Source organism: Scyliorhinus torazame, chromosome 18, assembly GCF_047496885.1.
Source record: "Scyliorhinus torazame isolate Kashiwa2021f chromosome 18, sScyTor2.1, whole genome shotgun sequence".
Taxonomy (NCBI): domain Eukaryota; kingdom Metazoa; phylum Chordata; class Chondrichthyes; order Carcharhiniformes; family Scyliorhinidae; genus Scyliorhinus; species Scyliorhinus torazame.
Genome location: NC_092724.1, coordinates 138,708,563 through 138,734,637, shown reverse-complemented (window position 1 = coordinate 138,734,637; position 26,075 = coordinate 138,708,563). Strand labels below are relative to the sequence as shown.

The window sequence follows — 26,075 nt, the reverse complement described above, 5'->3', positions numbered from 1 at the left end:
TTTCCAAGTTTCCAAAGGACAATTCCAGGTAGCCTAAGTTCTTCGGCATCTTAAAAGAAAAAAGGATTGTGTGCATAGGTGACCTAGATTTAAAATTAAGCTCCTGTCATCTGTAAGTTTGCCCTAGAATGAGTGTTTCAAAGTCATACAATTACTCCAACATGAGAGTATGGGGGGGAAAAAGTACTTTGTGATCAGAACAATTTAAAAATACCAATACAATGATTAGTTAATTCTTGCACTTGTGTTAAGCATGGCCCTCTTTAGTGTTAGTAACTATTCACACAGGTGGGGAGGAAGAAATTCATCCCAATAAGTTTAATTTTAAAAAGTATGTGCAAGGAAGGAAGAATGTATACTTTTTCACTCATTTCTTTGATCTGTTTCGATGTAAATATCTCCGGCCGCAACGAAAGCTTACGCTCGTAATTATTAACTTGCCCATGCTCTCCTGTGCAGTCGAAGCTGCTGTGTATGTCTCACATTTCTGCATTTGTTTCAGGTTTTAAATCATGCAGTGAGTGCATGCAGTTTTATGACATGTGGCCACCATTTCATTTCTGAAACTCGAGACCGAGTTCCACATCGTCTAACAGCACACGTACCCTTTTCAGAAGTTGCTGTAATATGTTTTGCTCGATCTTGGCTGTGTGGTATTGAGGCAGTCTTTGCTTTTCCCAGTTGTTTCTGAACCTTGCCAGCCAGGGCCGATGTTTTCCCTCGAAAAGGACTGGTGTTGGCTGATTTTGGGATGGCTGTCGTATGTGATTGATTTGCAACTTTGCTCAGTATTTTTTGCTTTGGCCTTGAGCTGTACTTTCCCAATTTCGACGTGAGGCTGGTTTGAGGGGTGTCTTTTTTTGCTCTTGGTTTAATCTAGAAGAAATCCATATTACATGTGAGCTTAAAAGGTGCTGACATTTATTTACATTGATGTAAGTTCCCAGTGTTTATTTTGAGAACCAGCTCATTACTCCAATACCAAAGTCTATCTCAGGCCAATGTTACATTTTGCCAACAGCACCTCTGAAAGCTAACCAGTTTCTTCCCAACATTGTAATGTTAAGGGTTTGAAAGGTCGAATTCATCTGTTAAAATTATATCCCCATCTTATGCTGCCTGAACACTGCTGTCAAATGAATTCTGCACTGGGCTTTTCACCCATGATATCATTCACTGATGGACATGAGGCATTTTTCCAAAAGAAAACGCAAGTGTTCTGATATGCAGAATGAGAAAGGCCTTTGCACATTCTTCCAGCCATCTGCATTGAGAAATGCAGGAACATGAATTCACAAAAGGAAGAGATGAGCAACATGCCATCTACAAGCTAAGATAGCTCAAACAGAAAGTAATTTGTTTTTTTTCTTATCCCGGGCGATCACAAGGAGGGGCAGGAGTGGTCAGAGAGCAGAACTGTTTGGTCATGTAGCTGCAGTCACTGTGGTTGGGACAGGTTTGATAGATCAGATGGTCTTTTCCTGCCTGTCTATGGTACATCTTCTGAATAACTTTCCAATATAAATGACATGAAAGCTAATTTTTTAAAAATTAATCTATGGGATTTGGGCTTCGCTGGTTAGACCAGCATTTATTGCCCATCCCTAGTTGCCCTTCAGAAGGTGATGGTGAGTTGCCTTCTTGAACCACTGCAGTCCCTGCGTTGTAGGCACCACCCAGTGTTGTTCGGGAGGGAATTCCAGGATTTTGACACAGCGACAGTGAAGGAACGGTGATATATTTCCAAGTCAGGGTGTTGAGTGACTTGGAGGGGAACCTCCAGGCGGTAGTGTTCCCAGGTATCTGCTGCTTTTGTTCTTCCAGATGGTAGTGGGCGTGGGTTTGGAAGGTGCTGTCTTAGGAACCTTGGTGAATTCCTGCAGTGCATCTTGTAGATGGTACACAGGGCTGCCACTGTTTGTCGGTGGTGGAAGGATTGAATGTTTGTGGAAGAGGTAGAAATCAAGTGGGCTGCTTTGTCCTGGATGGTGTCCAGCTTCTTGAGTATTTTTGGAGCTACCCTCATCCAGGTGGCGAGTATTCCATTACACTCTTGACTTGTGCCTTGTAGATGGTGCACAGGCTTTGGGGGGAGGTCAGGAGGTGAGTTACTCGCTGGAGGAGACTGTTCTTGTTAGCCATAGTATTTACATGGCTAGTCCAGCTCAGTTTCTTGTCAACGGTAATCCCAGGTTGATGACTGTGGGGGATTCAGGAATAGTAATGCCATTGAATATCAATGGCCAATGGTTCAATCGTCTCTTGTTGGAGATGGTCACTGCGTTGCACTTGTGTCAGGCAAATGTTACTTGCCACTTGTCAGCCCGAGCCTGGACATTGTCCAGGTCCTGCTGCATTTGGAATTTGGACATGGACTGCTTCATTATATGAGGAGTCACGAATGGTGCTGAACATTGTGATGTCATCTGCAAACATCCCCACTTCTGCCTTATACTTCAAGGAAGGTCATTGATGAAGCAGCTGAAGATGATTGGGCCTAGGACACTACTCTGAGGAACTCCTGCTGTGATGTCCTGGAGCTGAGATGATTGATCGCCAACTACCACAACCATCTTCCTTTGTGCCAGGTATGACTCAAACCAGTGGAGAATTTTCCTACATCTCCCATTATCTCCAGTTTTGCTAAGGTTCCTTGATTCCATAGTGGGTCAAATGCTGCCTTGATGTCAACAGTCGCTCTCACCTCACCTCTGGCATTCAGTTCTTGTGTCCATTTTTGAAGAGTGACTAAATGTGCTCAAAAGCTATACTCCTGAGACAAATTGCAACATCCGGGAGTACTGAGGGAGATGAGGGAAGAGAGTTGTTTATAATGGAAATTCAAAATGAAATTATTGGACTCCAATATACTTGGAAACAGTCTAACAAAGTACCCACTTTCAAAAGGAGATGGCTAAACAGACAAATTGAATCCATCTACTGATTAGATTTACTTCAATGCAATGTAAAATACATAATAGATTTGATTGTTAGGTGTGAACTTGAGGATCAATATCAATGATATATAGCATAGCTTGGGAATCAGTTTGTGACTCCTAATTGTATATTCCTGAATGAACAACTGTTACCTGGAAGAGGACACATGGGAATGGAACCCAGCAACACAACAGTTCTGTTCCTGTTCACCCACCTGATATACTCACACTGGCTGTAGTGTGTTGTTACCACAAAAACCTTTGTCAGTTTCCATTTAATACAGCTATAGCATATCCTGCCTGTTAACCCAATCAGATGCACTCTGCTCAGTACGTTTTTCACAGCTCACAAATGCTAAATGACCACAGACCATAGAAGTTACAGTGCAGAAGGAGGCCATTCGGCCCATTGAGTCTGCACTGGCCCTTGGAAAGAGCACCCTAAGTCCACACCTCCATCCTATCCCTGTAACCCAGCAACTCCACAACTGGACACTAAGGGCAATTTAGCATGGTCAATCCACCTAATCTGCACATCTTTGGACTGTGGGAGGAAACAGGAGCACCCGGAGGAAACCCACGCACAGACGGGGAGAACGTGCAGACATTGTTGAAGCTGCAGATTTATCAATGCTTTTTGTTTAAGCGGTCTACTGTGCCAAACTGTTGGGAAAAATGTTTTAGTTCTTCAACTTTTAAAATATATCTCAATCTTGGCCATGTAACATTTCTTAGAATCTCAACAGGAGTTACTCTCATAGTAAAATAGGTTTTCCTGGATCAGGATCCTGGAACTCTATCCCTAACAGCACGGTGGGTGCACCTACAGCTCAGGGACTGCAGCAGTTCGAGGCGGCAGCTCACCACCACCTTCACAAGGGCAACTCGGGATGGGCAATCAATGCAGGCCTAGCTCGCGACACCCACATCCCTTGAATGAGTTTAAAAAAATCCTTCCCTCTTCCTTTGAAAGTGCCAAGTTGTGAAAGAAAGACTTATACTAAATAGTGCCTTTCACAACCTCGAGGTGCTCCAATGTACACGCCATGACAAAGGCCATTGGTAGATGTGACAATCATGGGGAAGACGGCAGGAAGACATCAATACCTAACTCAATCTGGTCTTCACGTGATATTCAGATGCTCGTTCCTCCCAGTCATGGGGTAGTGACCAGGTGTGAATGCACTAGCCAATTTCTCCTTCCCTCACTGAGGATACGGAGCTGTTTTGTAGCACCACTATCACCAGCCATGAGCTGATATCAGCCAACTGAACAGCGAATGGGGAATGGAGTTGGAGGAATATTGCTTGTCAGCATGGTTCAGCTCCATCCATACAGAACTTTATCTTTATTAACTGAGCCATCAGATGAGAACAGCCCAGCCAGTAGACACATTTGTTTGTTGCACCACCAAGACTGACGTACTGACCTCTGACCCGATCTTATTGCCACCATATTCCTGTTCCTTGCTTTCCCTCCCAGGGAGTTTGCACTTCTTCTTCTTGGGCTCCACTTCATTCCTCAGTTCCTCACACAGGAGGCTCAGGCCGGTCCTGAAGGATCTAGAAATAAGCAAAGAGTCTTCAGTACCCTGTATTATCTAAGGCAATTGCGGTAACAAACGCATCCTGACATGGCCTCATAGAGCAAGATGCAGCTTGATGTGGTAGACACTGAATCACTAATTAAAGTAGATTACCAGTGGACCATTCAGTGATGCTGTCCAAAGGTCCATGGATAGATTTTTACTCCGAGTCATTCAACATCAAGTTTCTAATTGACCAGTGGGACATTAATTCTGAGGAAGTTTCCGCTTTCCGAGAATTAGGTATATTTTCCATTGATTTCTCCCCCCCCCCCCCCCCCCCCCCCCCCGCCATTTCACCAAAGTATATAAAGTGGCTGGCACGAGGGGACATAACTTTAAACTGAGGGGTAATAGATATAGGACAGAGGTCAGAGGTAGGTTCTTTACGCAAAGAGTAGTGAGGCCGTGGAATGCCCTACCTGCTACAGTAGTGAACTCGCCAACATTGAGGGCATTTAAAAGTTTATTGGATAAACATATGGATGATAATGGCATAGTGAAGGTTAGATGGCTTTTGTTTCGGTGCAACATCGTGGGCCGAAGGGCCTGTACTGCGCTGTATTGTTCTATGTTCTATGTTCTATATTGGTGTATATTAAAGACAATGAGAAAAATGTGCAGAACAGATGGTTACGACTCCACTTTCCATACATTTCACTCCCCTTTACACTGAGAGAACAGATTTAATTCAAGGTCAGATTAATTGTGATGCCCAAAAAAACGCTCTCTCAGCATTTGCACTCACCTCTGCTCTCGTGTCAGTTCATGCACCGGGCAGTATTAAATTACCATCCTGATGCAAGTGTTGCAGTTTTCTTTGAAGCAGAAAGTGACAATAGATCAGAGGAAATAACTATGGTGATTTGCTGCTAACATTTTTACTGCAAATACATTGTAAAAAAAAAATTTGTGTGCTGTAGATTTGGAGTGTAAACTATTTTAATCTTGTGTTCAGACCCGGAGCGGTTAGAGTGTCATCGGGAAAGTCAAACCTGACCTGTTTGCTCGTCCTCCATAACAGCTTCCTCACACTGACGGCCTGTGAAGGGTCCTCAGTGTTGCTGGCGGAATCTGAGACTTGCTGCTTTGCAGTGAAACTATGGGCTGCCTGGTCTCATCTGGATTCAATCAGAACCCATCTCACACAGGATAGCAGCCAACACACGAAAAAAAAAACTACTTTCTCGAGATTTGGGTAGGTAAGGTCAAGGAACTGAAATGTGACCTCTTGTTATTTTGATGTTGCGTTTCAACTTTCCATCTGTTTGCTATTTGGCTCGTAATTTTGTTAAAACTCCTGTTCACTCGCATCTGCTTTCTGAGCATTTTCGTAGCAAGGTTAATACACAGATTGGAAATGTCAGTGATCACACGGGAGTTGAGGAAGCAGTAAAGCAAACCTCAATCATTGGGTAATGGAGAGGGAAAGGCCTTCTTTTTTTCCTGGTGTTGCAGTCCGTGGGCTTTTCTCCCGGGCCCACGACACCCAGTTATTACTGTTGTGGGAAAAACTATCGAATGCTGGGAATACTGTGAACGGAAGCCTATGCGTAGGCCCACATTTTAAAATACCCTTATCCCTGAGCTCCTCTTCGATGTGCAGCCTGAGAAAAGCACATCCTCTTCCACTTAAAAAATGTACTCGGAATGCTTTGCTTCGAAGTAAATCATATAAGCTAAAGAGGGGCGCCACGGTGACACAGTGGTTAGCACTGCTGCCTCACGGCGCCAAAGTCCCAGGTTCGATCCCGGCTCTGGGTCACTGTCCGTGTGGAGTTTGCAAATTCTCCCCGTTTCTGTGTGGGTTTCGCTCCCCACAATCCAAAGATGTGCAGGGTAGGTGGATTGGCCAAGCGAAATTGCCCCTTAATTGGAAAAAATGAATGAGGTACTCTAAATTTTCGTTTTTTAAAGTTGGGTGGCACGGTGGTGCAGTGGCTAGCACTTATGCCTCACGCCGCCGAAGACCCAGGCTTGACCCCAGCCTGGGGGGTCACTGTGCGTGTGGAGTTTGCACATTCTCCCTGCGTCTGCGTGGGTCTCACCCCCACAACCCACAGATGTGCAAGGTAGGTGGATTGGCTATGCTAAAATTACCCCTTAATTGGAATTTGAAAAATAAGCTAAAGTTACAACCGTTGTTGGAACAATTCAGTTAGCAGTGGCAGCGATAGACGCTCTTATTTAATGCTTGCAAAGCAGGCCCAGATAACCAGTTCATTTGTAAAAATACTTAGCCACACATTTTGTGCTGGCACACAACTGTTGTTAATTTTGTGGCAATACAACGCTATACATAAAACATAGGGGGCGAGATTCTCCGACTCCCCGCCGGGTCGGAGAATCGCCGGGGGCTGGCGTGAATCCCGCCCCCACCGGTTGCTGAATTCTCTGGCACTGGAGATTCGGCGGGGGCTGGAATTGCGCCGTGCCGGTTGGCGGTCCCCCACCCCCGCGATTCTCCGGCCCGGATGGGCCGAAGTCTCGCTGCTAGGATGCCTGTCCCGCCGGCGTGGATTAAACCACCTCTCTTACCGGCGGGACAAGGCGGCGCGGGCGGGCTCCGGGGTCCTGGGGGGGGCGCGGGCCGATCTGGCCCCGGGGGGTGCCCCCACGGTGGCCTGGCCCGCGATCAGGGCCCACCGATCCGCGGGCGGGCCTGTGCCGTGGGGGCACTCTTTTCCTTCCGCCTTCGCCACGGTCTCCACCATGGCGGAGGCGGAAGAGACTCCCTCCACTGCGCATGCGCGGGGTGCCGTGAGCGGCCGCTAACGCTCCCGCGCATGTGCCGCCTGGCAATGTCATTTCCGCGCCAGCTGAAGGGGCACTTCCGCCAGCTGGCGGGGCGGAAATCAGTCCAGCGCGGGCCTAGCCCCTCAACATTGGGGCTCGGCCCCCCAAGATGCGGAGGATTCCGCACCTTTGGGGTGGCGCGATGCCCGATTGATTTGCGCCGTTTTTGGCGCCGGTTGGCAGACATCGCGCCGATACCGGAGAATTTCGCCCAGGATATACAACATTTGGCTCAGCCAACCCATGCCAGAGATTATGCTCCACTCAAGCATCCTCTGTTTTTTTCTCATCTAAGTCTACAGTTCTATCCCCCTCTCTCTCATATGCTTATCCAGCTTCTCGTTCAATGCATCTATAATCTTTGCTTCAACCACACACAGTGATAGTGAGTTCCACACCCTCATCACTCGTTGGTGAAGGAGTTTCTTCTGAATTCCCGATTAGATTTCTTGATGACTACAGTCTCTTGTATGAATGGTACCCAGCGATGCAGTTCCCCATAGCTGGAAACAGTCTCTCTGTCTCCACTCTTTCAAAACATTTCATAATTTTTAATTGCTTACTCGGTGACCCGTCAGCCTTCTTTTTCCAAAGGAAAAGAGACCCTGACTGTTCGTCATAAAACATCCATATGAATATGTGAATTAGGACCAGGAATAGGTCACCTGGCCCCTCGAGTCTGCTCCTCCATGCAGTGAGAACCTCATTCCCACACTCCTGCCTGCCCCTGATCGCCTTTTACCTTGTTGTTAGTCAAGAATCTATCTTGCGCTCCCATAAAAATATTCAAAGATTCAGCTTCCACTGCCTTTTGAGGGACTCACAACCTTCTGAGAAAAAAACATTTCTCTTCATTTCTGTCTAAATCAGTGACCCCTTATTATTAAGGGGTGATCCTTTTCTAACAGGTTAGAGTTATAGAATTGCCACAGTGCAGAAGGAAGCCATTCGATCCATTGGGTATGCACCTACCCTCCGAAAGAGCACTCTGCCCAGGTCCGCGTCCCCATCCACCCAACCCTATCCTCGAACCCAACGTGCACCATTTTATCATGGTCAATCCACCTAATCTGCACATCTTTGAACTATGGGAGGGCAGCGCGGTGGCGCAGTGGTTAGCATTGCTGCCCCATGGCGCCGAGGTCCCAGGTTCAATCCCGGCTCTGGGTCACTGTCCGTGTGGTGTTTGTACATCCTCCCCGTGTTTGCGTGGGTTTCGCCCCCACAACCCAAAGACGTGCAGGGTAGGTGGATTGGCCATGTTAAATTGCCCCTTAATTGTAAAAATTGAGTTGGTACTCAAAATTTATTTTAAAAAATCTTTGAACTGTGGGAGGAAGCTGGAGAATCCGGAGGAAATGCACGCAGACACGGGGAGAACATGCAAACTCCACACAGTCACCCAAAGCCAGAATTGAACCCTGGTCCCTAGTGATGCGAGGCAACAGTGCTAACCACTGTGCCACCATGCTGCTCCACACATTACTGATATCATTCTTATAAATCTTCTCTGCATCCTCCTTAGTGACTCTCATAGATCACAGACTCCCTTCAGTGCAGAAGGAGGCCATTCGGCCCATCGAGTTTGCACCGACCCTCTGAAAGAGCACCCAACTCAGGCCACTCACCCACCCTATCCCCGTAATGCCTCCTGATCTTTGGACACTAAGGGGCAATTTAGCATGGCCAATCCACCTAACCAGCATATCTTTGGACTGTGGGAGGAAACCGGAGCACTCAGAGGAAACCCGCGCAGACACGAGAAGATGCAAACTCCACCCAGGCACCCAAGGCCTGAATCAAACCTGGGTCCCTGGTGCCATGAGGCAGCAATGCTAACCACTGTGACACCCATCCCCATCCTTTTTATAGTCTGGCGACCAGAACTGCAGGCAGTACTCAAGTGTGGTCGAACCAATATTCCATAAAAGACTGAGCAAAACATCCCTACTGTGCAGTTCTTATCGCTCCAGAAGGAAATCCTGGTACTTTACCTTGCTAACCAGTGGTGCGACCTTTAGAGAGTGGTGTATTTGTACTTCAAGATCACCAGTTAGACTGACACAGCATGTACAGTACAACCCAGATCAAAGTTTTTTTAAATTACTTTATCAGAGTTACAAAGCCAGAGCCCAGAGTGGACAGGGGCAAACCCCTAATCCAGCTCCTTGCTTGCTCCAAAAACACAAATCAAATTGAATCCAATTCATGGTCCCCACAAGGAAGACATACCAGATCCAGGCATGACACCTGACCTCACTCTCATCTTAGCCAATAGGCCGAGAAGTGATCGCCCAGATCAAAGTTAAGCAGAGGGTGTAAGATTACTGGAAGTATGTTGTCTGTTGCAAATCAGGTGCCAAACCAGTTTGAAAACATTACCAGTGTTTTGTTTTTCAGTTGTTAATTTTCCCAATGCCAACTAACAGCAAATTAACTTGCTGCTCTTTGGTAGCAAGATTGAATTAGCATTTGGATGCTGGGTAACAGGGCTCTGCATTGCATTTCCCACAACTAGAGGGTGGTTTGGAGCTGTCAGTGTAAGTTGGGCTGCCAACCCCATCAAGATGGAACCATCACAGGGTCATACTTGTGGTAAATCAGACGTTTGAGAAATATACCAAATATATATTGAACAAATCAGAATCAGCTCACCCTCTTTGGTCATTTCTGTAAGTGGCAGATTTTCAATACAGAGAACATTACAAGAACATTGATGTTCATAATTAAATGACATGGAAAGGATTGAATATGTTGCGTAGAATAGTTGGATAAGAATGCTCTCCATTATGTTAAACTCTCACTTGTGTTGTCAAAGGAACTGGCAAACTCCTTGATTGGAGGTTCAATTTTCTCAGCCCTTCTTTTAATCAAACATCACCTACCACTCTTTAGGGCAACTTATTCCTTAATTAAATCCCAGCTCGGAACAACAAAAGGGAAACTGTCTCCATAATTTTAACTTTTATTTATTTAATTTAGTGCCTGAATAGCTTATAATTTGATTCTGAATGAAATAGGTCATGATCCTGGCTTCACATTGCACAGTCAGCATTGGTCCGGTTCGGAAAATCTCACATGACTGCTCTTACCCTGACCTTAAGGCCTGTTGCCTTTTCCTGACCTTAGAGCCAAGTGTCACCAATGTGCTAAATTGCTCATGCATGAGAGAAGGAGACCTCTGTTCAACTGCATGAGCACCAATAGAACTCAGCAGAATAAGCTTAATCTGGTTAGCATAACAAAAATGGAAAGTTTAATGGATAGGAAACCGCAGCGTAACCTTTGAATCTTGCCAAGTTCTATTTAATCAGAATAAGTTTTTTTGTTTAAGAATAGCCTATTCTTTCCAGTCTCACTCTTTGAAAATAAACGGTTCTAAACTCCTAGGTGCATTGCTGGCTGTACAACGTTTGACCCCTCCCTAAGCCATATACAAATTGTACTGTGGAATAAACCCATATTTATTACAAATATATGTATTATAAGAACGATGCGTAATTAGAAACGTAAGATGTACATCATTTATATTGGATGTTTGGAAATGCCATGAATAATGAGATGTACGTTTTTTTTTATTTTAGAGTACCCAATTCATTTTTTCCAATTAAGGGGCAATTTAGTGTGGCCAATCCACCTGGTTTGCACATTTTTGGGTTGTGGGGGCGAAACCCACGCAAACACGGGGAGAATGTGCAAACTCCACACAGTCAGTGACCCAGAGCCGGGATCGAACCTGGGACCTCGGCGCCGTGCTAACCCACATCGCCACCGTGCTGCCCCTATGAGATGTAGGTTGACCTCATGAGATGGGATAGTTCAGTGGCATACGAAATAGCGAGAACAGTTATCAGTTTGTTTTTTGCACTCATGAAAATATTATCCATAAGTGAAAATCTGTTTATATGGAGCAGGCTTTCCAGGAATGGTTTGGGGAAAAAATGCCTGTGGACCTGAATGTGGATTTATGCAGTCATGTGTTCAAATATATACGGTATAGATTAAATGGAATGCGATTCAGCTTTTTACAGTTTCAAAATTCCAGCGCTTTTAATGCAACAGTGACAATAGGCCGAAACAAACCTCAATTTTGTTTTCCATTTCGGTGGGATCATCGCCCTTTTGAAGATGCTCAATTCTGGGGCAATGCTCCTAAAGTTCTACTTCCATGAATAGCTGGCAGCAAAGTTCCTGCTTCCAGTGCAATGTTTGCCACAAGGTTTTGTCCCTACAATTGGTATTTTATAAAAACTTCAATTTGGGGGGGGGGTCCAGAAATGAAAATGGCGTCATTTTCAGATCCTGTTTGGAAACTTAAAAACAGTGACAACCCAGTCAAGAATATGAATGCTCCTTGTTCACAGCATGTTCCGGAAACCTTTCAGATTACTGAGCGACTGCAACGTGAGGCAGCTCATGTATTCACATTGCTTATGGCTTCTACAGTGTATACTGCAAATGATCTTAACTTTCAGCATTTGGCATCGCACCTCATGCTTTTGGATTACATAATGCAAAGCTGTGCCAACAATCAAATAGAGATGTTGCCACTATGTCACTAGCAAGTGAAATCAGATATTCAAATGCTTAAGATTGTATGCCCTTGATTCACTTCAGCTGATGCCAGCATCAGGCAACAGACTGATGATATTAACGGTGGAAACATAAAGGCAAATTATTAGAAATCATAATTGGATCAAGGAAGGGGGGGTAGAGATAAATGTATACCCAACAACTGGAACCAAATCAAGTTCATTCAGCTTTTTAGTATACTCTCGGAGAACAGACCCACAGCTAACAAGTGTGTAGGAAAGTTAAGTTTACTATTAACCAGCTGAAATTCCTTGTCTTTAAGCTCCTCAGCTTCCAGATGTGGGAACCTGACTGGATGACATGATGGTCTTGTATGGCTCATGTTACAGTGCACTGGGATCCAGATCTGGTAGGAAGAAAGGCGGACCAACAGCAGTGTCACCTCGCAAACCAACATGCCCAACATCGAGGCGCTAATCACACAAAACCAGCTCCGCTAGGCGGGGCATCTCGTTCGGAAGCCTGACTCCAGACTCCCAAAGCAACTGCCCTGCTTGCAACTCAGTCATGTCAGGAAACCGCCAGGAGGGTGGCAGATTTACAGATATCCTGAAATCATAGAATCATAGAATGTGCAGTGCAGAAGGAAGCCATTCGGCCCATCAAGTCTGCACCAGCCCTTGGAAAGATCACCCCACATAAGCCCACGCCTCCACCCCATTCCGGTAACCCAGTAACCCCATCCAAACTTTTTGGACACTAAAGGCAATTTATCATGGCCAATACACCTAACCTGCACATCTTTGAACTGTGGGAGGAAACTGGAGCACCCGGAGGAAACCCACGCAGACACGGGGAGAACGTGCAAACTCCGCACAGACAATGACCCAAGCCGGGAATCGAACCTGGGACCCTGGAGCTGTGAAGCAACAGTGCTAATCACTGTGCTACCCTGCCACCCATATCTGGCCACCCAATCATCCCTGAAGAGGTTAAACATACCCACAGGCTTTGGACACCCTGGCTTATGACTGACCAAAATGGAGAAAATTCATTCTGGAAAGGCACCGAACACATTGGGAGACTTTGTTGAGAACATGAAGTAAAGGCATCGGGAGCAGCTCACAAAACACCAAACGCCTCGGCCAGAATGTTACACTCCTCATGCCCCCCTCCAGTTGATTCTGAACCCGGGAGGGAGGGATCATGAAATTGAATGGACGGGATTCACTCTGAGATCCTGCCTGCCTTGACTGAGATGTTTACGGTGAGGCGGGCAGGGTCTCAGACCAGAAGCCTGACAATGCCCCACCTAACGGCCACTTAAAGGCCTTTTCCCACCCAGCCTCAATTTTTGCCTCGCAGACATCGGTTGGATCATGGTGCGAAACAGAAAACGTCTTTAGCCCTACTCCCGATCTCACGGGACATCCCCTCCCCCCCCAACTGAAGTGCAACCCCAGGACTTAAGCTCAGGTACGGCGTTGCAATACCTCCTCCAGCCAGTGCAGCGCTGCACCTAGAAGGGCTGGAGAGCTGTCCAATGGGTTTCTTTCCAAACTTCCCACATGGCAAGTCCCCCACCTCCGATGTGTGAATACCAGTGTTGGTGGAATGAGGCCATTAAGTAGGCATTGTTTGGGACCGGAAGGCCATCCACGGTCCTTCCCCGCATGGACTCAATTGGGGCAGGGGCAGGAAGGAGTCCATTCTCCTGCCCAATTAAATGCGTCCCCCCACCCCCACCAGCACCAAACTTCTACAGGAGCAGTAAATTCTGACCACGGTTTCTATTTTTATTACTCTCTCAATACTTAGTCTGTAGTGGATAAACTTGCTTACATCTGCTGCACTCAGACATCTAGATGTTTCACTCCATGTCAAGCTGGCTAGTAAAACCTCACTGGTGAGAAAAATGTACATAAAATGTTTACACAATGAAAGGAGATGCTGTCGGTTGGACTTGAGATCATTAAGGAGACTTCATTACTGCACAACTGTTAAATCGTGAGTTACTGCACTTGAATGTGCTTAGCCTGTATCTGTACCAAAAATATTCCTTTAATGAGCGATTTAGGGCTGTTGTAAGCTTGAAACTTTCTGTAAATGGTTTGTAAGTAGATGGCTGCTACCTACTGAGTAGAAGGCAGATTATTATCAGATAACTAAAACTACTTAATGCTTGCATTTAATATGCAGAACAAATGATAGGTCCAGACATTAATTGAAACTTACAGAAATTCTAAAACTGAAGACACCTATCCAGACGTCAGAGCACAATGAGAAACGCTTTAACAAATTTTCTGCACTGGAAACATGTGTCAAGTTCCTTTCCATGCCCAGATCCCACCTGGAGGCAAGCTAATAAAACAATGGGGAGTAGAGATGGGGTTTTTTTTTTAAAAGGGAGCAGAATGTGTGCTGTTACCAAGGAGTTGATTCATGTGATTCCCCAAGGCTCTGTCTGAATTAAGTCTGATATTCATGTGCACACTGGGAACTTTATACAAAGGAGTGGGTACTGTTGACAGACATTGCCCTTAATATGGCGGGCCATGTGCAAAATATTCTCTCGCATTTCCTGGCTATACATTGCTCAATAATAATAGTCAAAAAATAGTCACGTGAAAGTGAGCTCCAGTCAGCTGACCCGAGGCCAGGGAGGGGTCTTCCTTCTCCAGCCACTTGCTGCTGCCCAATGGAAAGGGAGAGAAAGAGCAGAACGGAAAGGATCTGGAGCGGATTACTCAGCAGCCGTACAACGAGGGGTCGGAAAGGTGCCACAAAAATGAACAGAGCAGCACGGCTGATTTGTGGAGCTCAGCTCAACCTCGAAACATTTTACTGTTTTTGGGACGTGTTCCAGATTGTGTTCCTCCGGATGCTCCATAGAAATGTATGATTTATTATCGTTTCCAGTTCCACCTTTATTCACGTCAGTCGCCATGGAGGAGAGTCAGCGTTTGCTTGTGTGGAATGTAAATAAACTAACCCATGATATCGTACGACGCTGATGGGTGCGAAATGATAATGGCACCTAGTCAGGACCTTGTTTGAGGCTCCGTCACAGTATCGAAATTTAAAACGTAGTGGTACGTGAAATTGAGTTTTAAAAAGGTGCATTGTTACCAGGCCAATGTTAATTTTTGTTTTGACCATAGCTGCTCATAACAGATGCCAAAGCTCTTCCTAATAGCCTGCACAGTTGTTGCCTGTACACATTCATACAGTCTGCATGTTTAACAAATCCCACTACTAGGATTTCTTTTAAAAGCTTGGGTGGCAAAAATAATCAAACTTCTCCACTTATATTGTTGATTGCTTCGTCACATAATGTTGCTTAAACGAAAGACTGAGTTTCGACTTTGCCCCCTGGGTGATGGCCTGGCAGTGTGGATCGTCTGCCCTTTGGGCAACCCAGTCCACTTAACGTAATCAGATGAAAATCATTCTAGTTGTATGATGGCTGGATGATCGGCTCTGCCAGATCACTACCCAGGCAGTGACATTGAGAATTATCCTCAATGAGTGCTGAATTGGAGTAATTGGATAAACCAGTTGAAGAACATGTTTGCATTTATAAAATGCCTGGCCATGTCTGTAAGAGGCCAGAACACTTTAAAATCAGTGGATCACTTTTGGGTTTAATTAATCTTGAGGTGCAGGCAAGCACGACAGCCAATTTGTACAGAGCAAGGCCACAGAAAGCAAAGGAGTGGATGACCAAATAATCGGGCCACAGCACCAGCACATGATTAGTACTTCAAGTATTCCCTCTTCTTTCTGCAAATACTGCATGGCATGTTTCGGTTTGCCTGAGGTAGGTGACAGGACCTGTTTCTTCAAATAACAACACCTTCAGCAATGCGGCACTTCCTCACTACTGCAGTGAAGCACCACCCCAGGTTATCTGGTCAAACCCACTGCTTGAATACCTGCCCTTTAACCCACAGATGGGAGGCTGCCAACTGAGAGAAGAAGCTGAATTAATACACAAATGGAAAGCTAGGTTCAGGAGTGCACCCAAGACTAATCCATGACTGATGTTACTTAGGCTTTTTCATTAAGTGCAATTTAGTAACTTCATTCAACTGGCTCTCTTGGCCGTTCCATCAGCATTCACTCCTAGAGAGCTAAATTTGAAATATTAACAAGCTGATGCAAGGGGAAGAAAACAACCAACATCCATCCTAACCCTTCTAAAAGAAAAAGGAATATCAATGGTTCTTTGGTAGTTCAGAACTTAAGCATTGCGGAAGCAATATTTGTTGAAGCTTTTCATCTTGCACTTATCAGGACATTCATAAGAATACCAATGTCAGGGGAAATCAACAACTTTATACTGTATGAGAAGAGAGTGCTGATTGGTTGACAGGTGGACTCTGATTGGTATTGGCATTGCCACGGAGGGTGCTCCAGTTGATGGTGACTGACAGTTAACTGCTAAGTATTCTTTGAAATTTAAACCAGACCACTTGACTTTAGTCGAGGAATATTGGTGATGGGAGCCCTCCAATGGTATTTTAATCTTATTTTTTTTAACATCCCACTGTGGAAGTCGATTCATTTTAACCCCATGTTAATTTTTATGATCAACTACCATCATCCCACATTTCAGTCATATAAGATAGTCCTTGTTAAATTCAGTTTCCACGAAAGGATGAAAATCAAGGTTTCCATAACTTCACAATTTGACTACTTCCTGAAGTTTCACATCATTGTCAGTGTAGCTTTCTCGCTCGTTATTATGCAATTTTAAAGCTCATTGAGCAAAATTACATGATCAGTACTTCAAATATTAAAATGATTGGCCCTGACTTCATCATACACTCTGGGAGTGAATTTTCAGCAACTGTGAAGTATTCTCCAGGAACCTATAAAAACTCTGCATATTTTCAGAGCAGCATGCCTCAGGCCAGATTCAATTGAAACATATATTGCAAAACAAGAAATATTCACACAATTTCTTATTTGCTATGTGTGCAACATAGACTTTGGAATTGGTAAAAGTAATGAGCAACCTTCGTTCTAATGGAACCGACAGTTGAATTACCCAAGCATTAGTCAAATCACCACAATTGCTTACAGGCAACCAATATGGAATCTTGCATGTAACCTTATTCCTCAATGGTTTGTGTATTTAATATCTTTTAGTAACAGATTATGCATAATTGGAGTCACTTCTAATGAACCCGCGTTATTAGAGATCATTTGATATTATATGACTGTTGGGCTGAGGTCGATAGAGATCTGGAGAAGGGGCATCTTAGTATTTCACTTCCGGCAGTATTTTGAGGTCCACATCCCATTTTATCTCCCTTCAGATGTTCATTGGGGATGAAAATAATTCTGGCAACTCCATTTTTCAGCAGTGCAATGCTCAAGTTAACAAGGGATGAGGGACATAGAATTTGGGATGGTTTTTTTGGACAGAAGAGATTTTACAAAGGAGCTGAAAATTATGAGGGCTTTTGAGAGAGTAAATATATAGATACATAGTAAATAGAAGCAGGAGGCCAGTTGGCCCTTCGAGCCTGCTACCCCATTCCTTGTGGTCATGGCCGATCATCGAGTTCAATACCCTGATCCCACCTTCCCTCCAAATCCCTTGATCCCTTTAGCTCCAAGAGCTACATCTAATTCCTTCTTGAAATTACACAATGTTTTGGCCTCAACTACTTCCTGTGGTAGTGAATTCCACAGAATCACCACTCTCTGGGTGAAGAAATTTCTCCTCGCCTCAGTCCTAAAGGTTTACCCCTTATCCTCAAACTATGACCCCTAGTTCTGGACTCCCCACCATCGGGAACATTCTTTCTGTATCTACCCTGTCTAATCTTGTTAGAATTTCATAAATTTCTATGAGATCCCCTCTCACTCTTCTAAACTCCAATGTAAACTCCAAACACCTAACTGGTTTATGACAGCCCTCATATGACAGCCCTGCCATCCCAGGAATCAGCCTGGTAAATCTTCACTGCATTCCCTCCCACCAAGAACATCCTTCCTCAGATAAGGACATTAAAATTGCATAGAATACTCCAAGGTGTGGCCTCACCAATGCCCTCTACAATTGTAGTAAGATATCCCTATTCCTATACACAAATTCTCTCGCTATGAAGGCTAGTGTATAATTTGCCTTCTTTACTACCTGCTGTACCTGCGGGAGAATCTAACCTGGTTGCTGTAGCTTCACACCCATTCACCTCTACCTTCCAGCTATGTTGAAGTGTAAGATTCCTGTCCACCTAGTTTTTAGTACATGTGCTTAATCACATTTTGCTGACAGATCTCCATTGAAGCACTCCCGATTTATGGTGTATTGTTTGCAAAACACCACCGAGACAAGAGGGTTGATTGCATAAAAAAAGGAGCAAAGTAAGGCTGCAGTTTTATACCACCATAAAATACTTCCTGCGATTCTTAACAGACTTGTTCTTATACATTTTTCTTGACACCCTGTTTTTAACCCACAAAGGCACTGATTCAAATTGTATTTCCTGTAGATTTTTCAATTCATCTCTGAGGGTAGTACCATAACGTGAGCTATTTTTGCAACACAAAAAAAAGGCTGCAGTGCTTGAGGTTGAAAATCCCCACATGAAAAAGATCATGAAGTAGAGCCAATACATTAAAATACTTACTCAGAAAAGGGTCAGGTCACATCCAAACAAACCGCTACTCGCTGACTCCTACAGTACCAGTGGAAGGGTTAGGTCATGATAACTGAACACATATTTGGTGTCAAACAGAAAATTTGTCAAATAGGATTTAACTGTCCTGTGTCTTCAATTACAAAATAGAGTTCTGTGGGGAGATGTGACATTCTTTATGACCTGATGGGTTTTATACATGTTCTGCAGCAAAGGGGGAGTATGTTGTGAGGCAGATATCATCCTTACCCCACTCAGACCTAAATGAGCTATGGAAACCTCCCTTCCTATACCCTCTCTTGGTTTGTCACGTTGCTTTCCAATTACTTTGACGCCAGCAGATGTGAGAAATCAGGGAAGTGCTGACTTCATCTTTCCCAGCAGAGTAATTATCTTTCAGATAACACCTCCCACTGGTCCTACCTATAAATGTAAACCCTGCTGCTTCCAAGATACAGGAACACTGATCTAAATTGAAACGTTGATGACAAGAAGTAAATGAAGCAAACTGAAATCAGCTTGATCGGAGAATCATCTCACGTTCCTTCCTTTGCCGGCATCAACATTTGTTCCCTCGCTTCCCCTTCCCCACCACAGCTTTTGGTCCCTGGCCTTCCTTCACCCTATTCGATCTCCCTCAGCTGACACAGCACCTTTCTTGGCAGCCAGTGTAACTACACTCTTATGAATATTTTGCAGGAGACACACATTTTTTACAGAGTGGCTGGTAAGATGCAGCACTTCACCCTGACATTTCACTCAGGTTAGTAATCCAACTAATAATTAGGAAAAGCAACCGAATCAGGGGGGTAAATCTTCCAGACCCGCCCACCGCCTGAATCGTCACGGGCCGGGCAGACAGATTGACGCACCAATGAAAGGTCCGTTGACCTCAGATGGGAAGTTCCGGCCTCCGTGCAGGTGGGACTGGAAAATCTCGCCCAAGCCTATGGGTTAGACTGTCAGACAAGGTTGGAATTTGAACTTCTGTTCATGAGCGCAGTGCCCCCACTGCAGCTACAGGGCTGTTACATATTCTTAAAGACATTCATTGGCATCGCTTGTTATTGTGCTCTTACATAAACTAAATTAGCAACAAGGAACAGAAATTTTTTAAAAACACAGAATGAGAGAAGCCGGTTGGCTTATCAAACGCTGCACTCCCACCGATCACGTGCAAACGTGCCTGATGGTGAATGACTCGACTCTACTGATTTAATTTCCTGCAAAAAACTGCTCTCAGATCCCCAAAGGTAATCAAGCAGAACTCCAGCATAATGATCCATTCCTGTATCTGCAACATTCAACTGTGAGCTGCAGCAGCACAGTACAACCATGCATATGGATTATTTCATCAGTTCAATCTTTAATTCAGACTATTGTTTCCAATTCTGGTGCTAAGTAAACATTTGACAACTTTATTTGAAGTAAGCTCACCAATGCCGTATCTGCTTGTTAATTTTATTTCTATCGCTCTTTCATGTTGCACTCCCGCTCTTTGCTCTTGTCGCAATTTCGAAGAAGGTGAAGATGATTTCTTTGAATCAGACAGCACAGGGGGAAGCCACCTCATTAAATGTACCTGCCCCATCTCTTTATAACTGCTGTCCCATTAGTCCTTCTCCCTATTGCTCCATCTCCATTTACCTGCACGTTTTTACCTTAAAGTACTTAACCAGTTCCTTTCGAAAGTCATTATTGAATCTGCTTCTGACACTCTTTCAGGTAGTGCATTTCCAACCATAATAACTTAATGAGTTGAAGTCCTAATCACCCTTGTGGTTCTTTTACCAATTACCTCGTGGCAGGCGTTATCTCTCAATAATAAAATATTTCTTATTACATAATACCCTAATCGAAAGTGATTAAATTCTTGAGTGTGTTCTCGTAATGAAATGTTGGGAAGTAGAAATGATTTGAATCTTTCCAATGGGAGATACTGTGAATGATATAGTCAATCTCCAGTGGGCAATGTTATCAAGTGTTTGGGAATGCAGAGCCGGGTGCTTGCTGTGTTCAATCGCTGTTCAATATTTGAAATGAGCATTAAACCCTCAATTTGGATTCTCAATAGGCAGGCGGGCAGCTTCTTGGATCACAGAGTGCCATAAAAGCTGAAGCAGAATGTGTGGGAGCACGCCACAAGCCATATTGGACCTTTCAGTGGATATTTTCCGCCTGAAGAAGACACTTTGTTCTCCAATTTCTGGACTAACGTCTTTGAGTTGCTTAGTAGTGCAGAACTTTGTTTGGGGGGGATGGCTATGTTATTGTGGGTTTTTGTCTTTGTTTGGATCTTTCTGTTTAAAAGTATTAAAATCATAAATGCCTTAATAAAATATTTTCTAAACAAATTAGGGCAGAACTTGAGCCTTGCTGAAAAAAGAAACATACTGTCAAAGCTTTTCTTCTTGCAGTCATCAGGACCGACACAAGAATACCAAAATTCAAAGGGGTCAATAATTTTAAAAATAAATAAATTTAGAGTACCCAATTCATTTTTTCCAATTAAGGGGCAATTTAGCGTGGCCAATCCACCTACCCTGCACAACTTTGGGTTGTGAGGGTGAAACCCACGCAAACACGGGGAGAATGTGCAAACTCCACAAGGATAGTGACTCAGAGCCGGGATCGAACCTGAGACATCGGTGCCGTGAGGCAGCAGTGCTAACCACTGTGCCACCGTGCTGCCCCGGGACAACAATTAATACTACATGAGCAAAGAGGTGCTGAGGAGTTGACCAGTTGACACTGATTGGTCGAGATGCTGTCATGGCAAACATACTGGGGAACTACTGTTTCTCCGTGCTTTTGTTTTTTGGGGAAAAAAAATGCAATGTTTCGGCATATTCCTTTTGCCTACAGAGGACGGGTCCTTGTATATGAATGTGTGTAGCTTGTAGCAAGTGTAGGTGAGCTACATTGCGGGCCCGAGTGATAATCTTTACACTGGTTGTTAGTGTAATTTTGAGCACACTTGGCATTATTCAGCAAATGCTGCCCAATTGCGGAATCACATTTAACGTTAGAACTGTTTAGGCAGATCATACTCAACCAACCCTTGCCTGCAAAACTCAGAACATAATGTCTAATGTTAGATGTGAAACCGTGATTGGGCAGCATTTGCTGAACAATGCCAAGTGTGCTAAAAATTATACTAACAACCAATTAAAGATGATTAGACTGGCTCGCAACGTAGATCAAATACGCTTGCTCGAAGCTACATACATTCATATGCAGGGACCTGTACTCTGCAAGCAAAAAGAATATGTCCAGACATTGAGCCTTTTTGAAGTAACAAAAGCATGGGGGAAGGACAGTTCCCTAACGCATTTGTCATGGCCATGTCTCGACCAATCAAAGCTGACTTGCCAACCAATCCTTTTAACTTGCAATATAAATTGTTGCTCCCTTTGCAATTTGGTATTCTTGCAAATCTGTTCTGATGAGTGCAAAATGAAAAGCTTTAACAGCACGTCTCTTTTTCAGCTAGACTCGGGTAATGTTTTTGTGATTGTGTCAATATAGAGTTAATGGACACACATGCCCTGTGCATGACAATGTCATAGCAACTAGAATGCATCCCTGTCACAGCAACAGCATCTCCCATAAGACAGGTGACAGCCAAGACCCGTCCAGTGGGGTCTGGATTTCCCTTGCTACTAGTCTAGATATCTATGTTGCTGTGGTGGTTGCTGACATCCAAAACATGCTGCAGGAGTCATGATCAAAGAGCAATATAAAAGTTCCTTGTGCTTCAATTAACATCTATCAAACTATCTTTGGAGAGTACAAACACGTGGCACAAAATCTGGCCAGTTCAAGTTAAGTCAAAGACTGACCGATAATATGACAATAGTCCTAAAGCATTTACTTGTTAAAAAAAACTTGAAACAGGCAACTAAGCACTATTAACCCCACAGTCGCGTACATTATATCGCTGGTTATATATCACTGGTTATGCCCATTTGAAAACTGACCTGAAAATAACATCTCGTCTGCCCAAATTCAGATGCCGCAAGAGTGAGCCCTTTGTCCTCACTGAGAGATTTTTGTTGTCGAAAGAAAGCCTTTTGCTTTGAAGGGAGTTTTACTTCTGCTCAGGGCAGAAGGGTTCAAGCTCCCCCACATAATCTGGGGCTCAGAAACATCAGACTGAATGCAATCAATTAAATTTTAATTATGAGGTTTTCACCACGTCTATGCCACTAGAATTCACAAAGGCAGATTTCCCATTCTTATCTTCCCTAGCCAGGGCCAAAGTTCAGAGGCTACTCGATCATACAACTTTCTGGAGCAGGTCTCTGAGGAGTTCGCTCCATTAGCAGGTTGAGGAGAATATTCCAGGTCAGGCTTCTTTGTGCCTCCAATACAAATTACTACTGAAATACAACAAAAAAAAGACTATTGTAGCTAGCTGCTTGCTCATCCTGACAGGCTTTCCTTTGGGAAGATAGTAAAGTGCTACGCAGAAACACGCTACTCACACAGTTGGTTAAGGATGGCCATGCCATTCTGATAAGGTTTTTCAATTAGTCATATCGGGCACTTCTACATTCATTCTCAGCATGACTGCACCAGAACTCACTTCAGGTAACAGGATTGATAAAAGTTCACAGGCGCTCCCTTTCATACATTGTTTCACAATTCAGATTTGAGGCCACGCAAGAGGGTACTAATAATGAGCAGGTGCCAAAAACCCGATGGTACTGGTGTACCTCACATGTCAAAAGTGAAGCACTAAAGCATGGGTATGGGTTTCCACATCTCGCAAACCAGGGAAGGACCTGAACATGGCCTTCTGGAGAGGTTTGACCTACAGAATACATGTGTTAAAGCTACAGCTTTTAGAACGATGATATTAATTCCTGGGTGGCAACAAGCCAAATTCATTCCCAAAACATGTACCACAGGATTTTTAAAACAAACTATAAGGCCTGCTTTCAACCAACAGCTAGGTTTGGGACAGGGTAGAATTTTTACCCATTCCGTGGGCTCTGGCCCTGCCACGCGTACTGGGATCTGGGGCAGCATATTTTGGGCTGGCTCCAGCAAGATTTTTAATGCTCTGAGCAACTGGTTATTTCTGTTAGCCATACGATTGATTCAATTGGTCACTCTTGTGATCCACTGCTATAGGAAAACTATCCACTGAAATGCAAAACGTGCCCAGTATCTGTTGGGATCAGATCGTACCACACCTGGGAGCATAACTGGCAGATTGGATCAGTTTGCCACTCGCTTCTTTCTGTGACAACCACATGGAAGGGGACAGACATATATTACTGGGCCCAAGGGCAACAGAACCCTGAACAAACCAAAAAAGCTGCAGACGCCCAACATGTCACGATCAGGGGCAGGCAGCACGGTGGCACAAGTGGCCAACACTGTGGCTTCACAGCGCCAGGGTCCCAGGTTCGATTCCCCGCTGGGTCACTGTCTGTGGTCAGAGTCTGCACATTCTCTCCGTGTGCGTGGGTTTCCTCTGGGTGCTCCGGTTTCCCGCCACAGTCCAAAGATGTGCAGGTTAGGAGGACTGGCCATAATAAATTGCCCATGTGTCTAAAAAAGGTTAGGAGGGGTTATTGGGTTACAGGGATAGGGTGGAAGTGAGGGCTTAAGTGGGTCGGTGCAGACTCAGTGGGCTGAATGGCCTCCTGCACTGTATGGTCTATGTTTGTTCTATGATCCCACCTCTAAAGGTTTGCCCATTTTGCACAATTTTCATGCTTTCACATGAAAGGCATTTTTAGACAAATGTGTATTGAGTGGGTTTTGTGCTTGCGTGGATTCAAGATTCATGTCATTGCCATCCTTAAGCGCCATTGGAGAATTATAACATTTTCATCTCTCGGGCGAAATTCTCCTACGCGCCCCGCCACATTTCTGCCCCGACCGGCCGGCGGGAGTCTCCGTAACACCGGCCGGTCAATGGGGTTTCCCATTGTGGGGCAGCCCCACGCCGTCGGGAAACCCCCTGGCGCCGGCAAAACGGAGACTCCCGCCGGCGGAGAATGACGCCCCTCATGTCTGCTGTGGAGTGAAATGCAGATACAATGTCTGACATGTTGCAGGTTATTTCCTAGTTTTGCGCTAATCAGTCCAGCTTGATGTATCTTGTCAGCTCTGAATCAGGGGCAGCACGGTGGCACAGTGGTTAGCACTGCTGCCTCACAGCACCAACCAGGGACCCGGGCTCAATTCCGGCCTTGGGTGACTGAGTGTGTGGAGTTTGCATGTTCTCCCCGTGTCTGCATGGGTTTCCTCCGGCTGCTCCAGTTTCCTCCCACAGTCCAACGATGTGCAGGTTAGGTGGATTGGCCATGTTAAAATTACCCCTTAGTGTCCAGGGATGTGCACTTTAGGTGGGGTTGTGGAGAAAGGGCGAGAGAGTGGACCAAGGTAGGGTGCTCTTTCAGAGGGTCAGTGCTGGCTCGATGGGCCGATTGGTCTCCTTCTGTACTGTGGTGATTCAATTCAATTCAATTTACTACGAGGGAAGGGGATGAACTGAAACTTTATTTAAAATCTTTTTACCATTCTGCACCATTTAAAAACTTTTCTTAAGATTCTCAACTCATTCTTATGCAATTTTCTGCAGACCCAATTTACAACGAGAGCAAATCACAAGCTTTGCCATTGATAATTCCATTTTTACATATGAACATACAAATCAGGAGTGGGCCACTCGGCCCCTCGAGCCTGCTCCGCCATTTAATAAGATCATGGCTGATCAGATTATAACGCCAACCCCACATTCCTGCCTACGCTCGGTAACCTTTCACCCCCTTGTTAACCAAGAATCTATCTAATTCTGCCTTAAAGATATTCAAAGACTCTGTTTCCACTGCAAAAGAGTTCCAGACACTCACAACCCTCTGAATATTCTCCTCATTTGTATTCAATGAGCGACCCCTTTAAATTGGGACTCCTAGTTCTAGATTGTCCGACAAGAGGAAACATTCTCTGCACATCCACCCTGTCAAGGCCCCTCAGAATCTTAACGGTTTCCATCAAGTCGCCTCTTACCCTTGTAAACTTTTGTAGATACAAACCTAATTTCACCAACCTTCACTCATATGACAACCTGTCCTTTCTTGATATTAGACTAGTACAGCACTTCCCAACCTTTTCCTTTCTGTGGAATAATAATCGTCATCAAAAGCTTTTGCAGACCACAAGGTGCTCAAGCCGTTTTAAACATTATTTTTACACAGCTGACGGGAGTCAAACATATATACCAACGGGTATTAAAAATGCAGCTATTTCTAACTTCCGGTGGCGGCGATGAGTGAGCCGCACATTCGGGGGCTCTCCGGCGGGATTTAGGACCTGGTTCCCCGGTTTTGCGGGACTGCGGAGCGCTGGAAAGACGGCCACGGAGGTGCTGAGGAACGGGCAGAGCTGCATGGAACTGCGGGAGAGCAGAAAGCAGCGCAAACGGGAGAGGAAGGGACAAAGGCAAGGTGCAGGGGAAGCTGACCCGGGAGCAAAGATGGCGGACCAGCGGACCTCGGACCCGGCGATCCAGCAGGCGCTGGAAAACATGCTGCAGGTGATAAAAAGCAGTT

At 44.8% G+C, this 26,075-nt stretch overlaps 1 protein-coding gene across 5 annotated transcripts in view; it reads right to left on the bottom strand.

Annotated features, from left to right (window-relative positions):
- Positions 1-26,075, bottom strand: part of bahcc1b (BAH domain and coiled-coil containing 1b) — a 305,394-nt gene that overhangs the window by 78,636 nt on the left and 200,683 nt on the right. For all 5 annotated transcript variants that reach the window (XM_072483465.1, XM_072483467.1, XM_072483464.1 and 2 more), the window contains exons 15-16: positions 4,367-4,499; positions 606-876 (exon numbers count right to left, since the gene is read on the bottom strand). In XM_072483465.1, coding sequence (XP_072339566.1) covers positions 606-876; positions 4,367-4,499 — 404 coding nt within the window. The remainder of the gene's footprint in view (positions 1-605; positions 877-4,366; positions 4,500-26,075) is intronic.